Raw genomic sequence first — 5,430 nt, forward strand, 5'->3', positions numbered from 1 at the left:
GGACAACTTCTGCGACCTCTCTGAGCTTAGGGAGTGCAGCATCGAATGGGAAAGATGGGGGGGCTGGGCGAGGAACATAACCAGGAGATCCCAGTGGAGTTGATCTTGCTGGGTCGCTGTATTACTCCCTGAAGTGTTCATCCAGCTCCGATTTTGTGACCCCCAGCTTCCCGCTTCTCTTGTCCTCTAGAAGCTGTCTTGCGTGCTTGAAGGGGTTTTTGAAGAAATTGCTCCTCTCCTTTTCCTTCCGCCTCCTGCGTTTGCGGATGCGCTCTGCCCTCCGCAGGGTGGCACGGTTCTTCTTCACCTCCTCCCACAGCGGTTTCAGGCCCTCCTTCTCCTCTTCGTCTGCTTTCCTCCACTGCTTACGGAGCTGACGCCACCTCTTCACCAACTGCTCAATCTCCCTCTCCCTTCTTCCCTTCTGCCTTGGCCCAACGTTCTGTCTTACAGCCATTACTCCAAACCTGCCTTTACACTCCTCGTAGAGGAAGTCTCCAAAGCAGTTTAGCTTGGTCTCTATTTGGCCACGTAGCGAGTGCTCTAAGATGCTGGGTATGGTTCTTAAAAGTGCTTTGTATGTGGGTGATAGGTATCTGAGTCCACCTCCTCTGTTGAGTGATGGTTTTTCCAGGTTGACAAAAATGGCTTCTTTTACCCCTCTCTCAAACCATCTGTCTACCCTGGCCAAAAAACATCACTCAACAGAGGAGGTGGGCTTAGACCCAACCTATCACCCATAGTTGAACCTATCAGTTGTTCGTAAGTGACTCAGTTTTTGAATTTTAGGTGGTTGATGAGGTTTGTCATGTTGTTGAATGCTGTAGACACCAGTGACCTTGTGGTATTTTTTTAGTGACTTATCAAAACACCACAGGAATACACACTCAAGTTTTTTTAAAACACAGAAGCAAGGACGTGAAAATCATTCAGGATGCAGTGCAATATAAGAAAATGATTAGTGTCCATTTGTGATTGTTTGGAGTCAAAATTAAAAAATTTGGTCGCACACCTCTGAAATTTTGTAACAATGTGCGGTGAAATGAGTAAAGTTGATTTCTTACCAGACCCATGGGCTCTTCTTACATCCACTATGCTGAGTCATCCATGAAGAATGGCTTTGGACTGAAGTATCTGCACAGATTTTTCAACATCCCCTTCCTGCAGTTGCAGGTTTGTTTTCGTTTTTCACTCGTGTCATCCACAAGTGGTATATTATGTTTTTAAGTGGGCCAATTAAAAACTGTAGCTTAGTAAAAATTCTGTGACTCGGACTTAGATGTTGAGTGGTGTTGAATTCAATGAATAGAATAAAATAAAAAAAATGAAATAAAACTTCAGTTGTGTATGTATTTCATGGTAATATTGATGATTTTTGCGTGTGCCTGCAGAGAGAGACACTGCTAAGGCAGCTGGAGACCAACCAGCTCGACATAGATGCCACCCTGGAGGAGCTATGTGTCCAGCAGGAGACCGAGGATCAGAACTATGATATGTAATGTATTTTGCCAAACCTATTCCTAGAATGACTTATTTTTAATCTACCTTTTACTAGTACTTGTCTGCTAAGTTCCTCTGTATGAAACTCATTCTTTTTATCACAGTTATTTTTTGCCCTCTAGGATTTTTAGTCTTCCTATTCAGCCTCCCCTTAAAATGTTTGTCCACTTTGTGGCCTGTACAAAAGTACTGCCTGAATTTTCTAACATTGATCTCAGTTGGTTAGATTCACCTGGACCTTTGTCACTAGCTGTGATGAACAGCTAGTTTTCATGGCTACAACTGTGTGTTTTTCTTTTCATATATAACAGTGATTATCCATGTTTAGCATCACAAGCTGGTGATAGATTTAATGAACAATTTATTTAAATGTGGAATTGTATATGTGGACTAGGAATCTATAACTTAAGCCTTGAACTGGAATGTAGTTAATGTCAATACATAAACTAGCCCTCATTTACTTTGTACAGTTTTCTGGAGAACTTGGAGTCTCGCAGTAAGACTGGTCCAGCCAATGGCTCCTCCTCGGGTTCTCAGTCACCCATTGTACCTCCCAGTGGAGCCTCCACAGGCAGCTCCAGCCCAAGCACTCCTCAGTCACCGGTCTCCTCACAGATGCTCCTGCAGTCACCATCTGCTTCTGCCTCCTCACCTCCACCTCCTACAGCAACAGCAGCCACAAGTGGTGCAGCTTCACCCACAGTTGAGTTAAAGCTGTCTGCTCAGTCTCCAGAACACCAGCAGTCCTTATCAGCTCCTCAGAAACGTGGCTTCATGTCCCGCTGGTTTGGTTCTTTTCCTACTCCTGAAGCTTCTGCTTTTGCAGCTGGTAATTTGCTGTATCATGCTGCTACAAAGTTAAATTAAAAATAATTTAATTTGGTTTATCCTTAAACATCTTAACACACACATATATTTTGTTGTTTTCTTCTCAGAGGACATCCCTGCTGCTGCTGCTGCTGCTGCTGCTCCAGTGTGCCCTGCTAAAGTCCAGAGTGTTGATGATTTTGTCCCAGATGAAAGACTGTACAAGGGTTTCCTGGAGGACAGCCTGCCCTCAAAGGCCAAGGTTTCTCAGCCAGCTCCACCTGTGGACAGTGACAGGTAATATGTTAATACTCAGAGAAAAACCAAAGACTCCCTGCTCATTTAATTTAATTTATTATATCCATAACCATCATCATTGATTAGTGAACCCTCCATGTGTTCATGAACCTAAAAATGTTCCTTTGTGTCTTCTCTGTTCCAGTGACGGTGAAGAGCGAGGAAACCCCATGGTTTCTCATTTTCAGGATGAACTGGATCCTTATGACACCAAGCCCAGCCTTCCTTCATCGACGCTGCCACTCACTAAAGACGTCACTCTGACTAGTGATGAAGAGGAAGAGAAGCAACCTGTACCACACACTGTCACACTGCACCAGGACCTGGATAGTGAACCTGAAAACCTGAAAACGTGAGTTTTTCTGAACTCTGTTGCAGCTGAAAATGTGGTGCATTTTTCATCAGCTTGGAATGATTTTTTATCTGTCTTTACGTTGCAATCTCAGGGTTGGTTTTTTTTTTTGCTTGATTTGTTTATGCAATTCCTATGAAAGCACAGTCAAACAGCTCAGAATCAGCAGGATAACTTTAGCCGCAACATGACATAAAGGAAATTCAAATAAATGTTATAAACTTTCAACATTTTCCTGGAGAACCTGGAATTTGCATGATGACCAGTCCAGCCAACAGCTCCCCCTCAGGTTCTCAGCCCCCCATGGTTCCTTCTAGTGAGGTCTGTAAGGCCAGCAAATAGCTTAAAAATAACCAAACGATGTATAAAAAATAAAGCAATAATAATGGTTAGCCTAGAAATTAATATAATCTAGTATAGAAAAAGTTAAAAGTAATAATGAAAATGTGATAAAAAAAATGTCCACAGATCATATCAGCTTAATGTTAATAAAAAATCTACTACATCCTAATAGAAAATAATAATGAATGTGAATACATATAATAATAAACAGGATTGTTAATTCAATGTGATACAAAGCTATTTCCTCCTTTTTTTCAGTCCTGTGATTCAGGTCACCAAACCAAAGGCAGTATCTAAAGCTTCAGATAATAATGGTCAGACTGCAGCTCCAATCTCCTTCACATTAGTTCCTGCTGCTGAGCAGCAGAACCAACACCAAGGCAAGAAAAGGGGAAACTTACCAAGACTTGAAGACTCTGACACTGACCCTGACCCTGAGACTCCAGTCGCTCAGCAGATGCTCTCCTTCGTCATGGACGACCCTGACTTCAAGACAGGGGCATCGGACACACCAAAAATAACAAAGGTGAAGAACAGGATTAGTGCTTGTACTGCTGAGTCCAGGATCTCTATATATATTATTTAAACAATACGAAAACGATCTGTCTTGAAAAAATCATTTATTAATGTTTTTTTGTGTGCTGTTAATTCATCATCATTCTTTTTCACAGGATATCTTTCCTGTTAGAGACAATCTTCTGTCGGATCTTTCTGGCGATGACATGAAATTACTCAAAGTACCAGAACCTCTGAAAACCAGTGCAATCTCCTTCAAACAAAAGAACGCCAGTGACCTGTTTGGTCTGGGAATCCAGGAGAAGGTTCCAGCTGCAAATGAGAGTAGTGAAGAGCAAGAAGGCAAGACATTTACCTTTTTAAATAGAAATATTATTGTTACAGTATACAATATTATTGTATTTTCCTCAGTGCTTAAATGTGTCTAAAATAGAGGCATAATCCAAATATTCTAAGATATTATATATATTCTAAGAGTGGAGCTAAATTTATGTTTATGCATGTGAAAACTTTGAAGAGTACCTTTTAAAACAAGTCAGTTGCAAAACCTAAAGATAGATGAAAATAAAAACTTCATATTGTTATCGTCATATTGTTTATATGAATAGCAACATGCACTAAGATCAAAACAGCTTTCGGTCCACAAAATTGTGTTGTTTTTTTTTCAGAGAAAGAAAGCAAGAATTTCGAAGAAAAGAAGAAAAAGAAGAAAAAAAGCAAATATGTGAAGTCACTGCTGTTCATTTTTACAGACACGGCTTTAATGTTAAAATACTAAACATCTGTTCTGTTTCTGTTTCTTTTCAGGAGGATGAGAAGAGCAAAAAAAAACCCAAACACAAGAAAAAGGAGAAAAATAACTCTGCTGCTACTGCTGCTGCACGAGATGAGAAAGACAAGAAGAAGAAGAAGAAATCAAGGACCAAGAAAACAGAGGTGGATGAACTAGAGGACTTTCTGGGTGGAGGCACAGGATCCATTAAAAGAGATGATAATGACTATGAAGAACTATAAAAGAAAACTGTTAATACGGAAATGGAGCCACAGAACATCAAGGGGGACTTTAGAACTTTCTAGGACTCCTGGTTCCTGGAATCTGAGTGTGAGGACATGAAGTACCATCTGAAAGCCATATGTTATAGGCTACATTGTCAACACTTAGGGAAAACAATGAAAGACTGGTACGTTTGTGTGTCTCTCTTTGTCTATAATACTGATTCTTCTTCCACTCTTACAGTAAGAAAAGTTAAGAAAGTCTAACATGTACTGTAAAAATTGTCAGTTTCCCCACAGATTCTTCGGTTCTTTGAACTCCAAGGTGGTTTATTCTTTATTTTTGTCTGATTTGATGACACTCTTCTGCAGATGAGCTGCTGTAAATACAGTGAAACTTTAGTCTGAATGTTTGTGTGGTTGGTGTTATAATTAAGAGCATGGTCAAAGTAACCAGACTGACCAAGTAGAAGCGCGTTTGGTGTTATTTCCTGTGTTCTGTACGATAATGTTTCTCATCCAGATGGTTGTCTCTGAATGTTACCATTTAACTCACTAAAAATAAATTTACATGAGGTGAAGAATGTTTTAAAGGAAGCATGTCTATGAAGATTCTCAGTCAT

The 5,430-nt window shown here is 40.3% G+C and overlaps 1 protein-coding gene across 2 annotated transcripts in view; it reads left to right on the top strand.

The window, feature by feature from the left end:
• Positions 1-5,388, top strand: part of LOC103397151 (rab-like protein 6) — a 17,470-nt gene extending 12,082 nt beyond the window's left edge. For both annotated transcript variants that reach the window (XM_017042637.2, XM_025052778.1), the window contains 8 exons: positions 1,068-1,173; positions 1,392-1,495; positions 1,971-2,329; positions 2,436-2,604; positions 2,750-2,956; positions 3,557-3,824; positions 3,970-4,156; positions 4,483-5,388. In XM_017042637.2, coding sequence (XP_016898126.1) covers positions 1,068-1,173; positions 1,392-1,495; positions 1,971-2,329; positions 2,436-2,604; positions 2,750-2,956; positions 3,557-3,824; positions 3,970-4,156; positions 4,483-4,592 — 1,510 coding nt within the window. In that variant the 3' untranslated portion in view covers positions 4,593-5,388. The remainder of the gene's footprint in view (positions 1-1,067; positions 1,174-1,391; positions 1,496-1,970; positions 2,330-2,435; positions 2,605-2,749; positions 2,957-3,556; positions 3,825-3,969; positions 4,157-4,482) is intronic.
• The last annotated feature ends 42 nt before the right edge of the window (positions 5,389-5,430 follow it).

The sequence above is a fragment of the Cynoglossus semilaevis genome, chromosome W, assembly GCF_000523025.1.
Source record: "Cynoglossus semilaevis isolate Cse_v1.0 chromosome W, Cse_v1.0, whole genome shotgun sequence".
NCBI classification, from domain to species: domain Eukaryota; kingdom Metazoa; phylum Chordata; class Actinopteri; order Pleuronectiformes; family Cynoglossidae; genus Cynoglossus; species Cynoglossus semilaevis.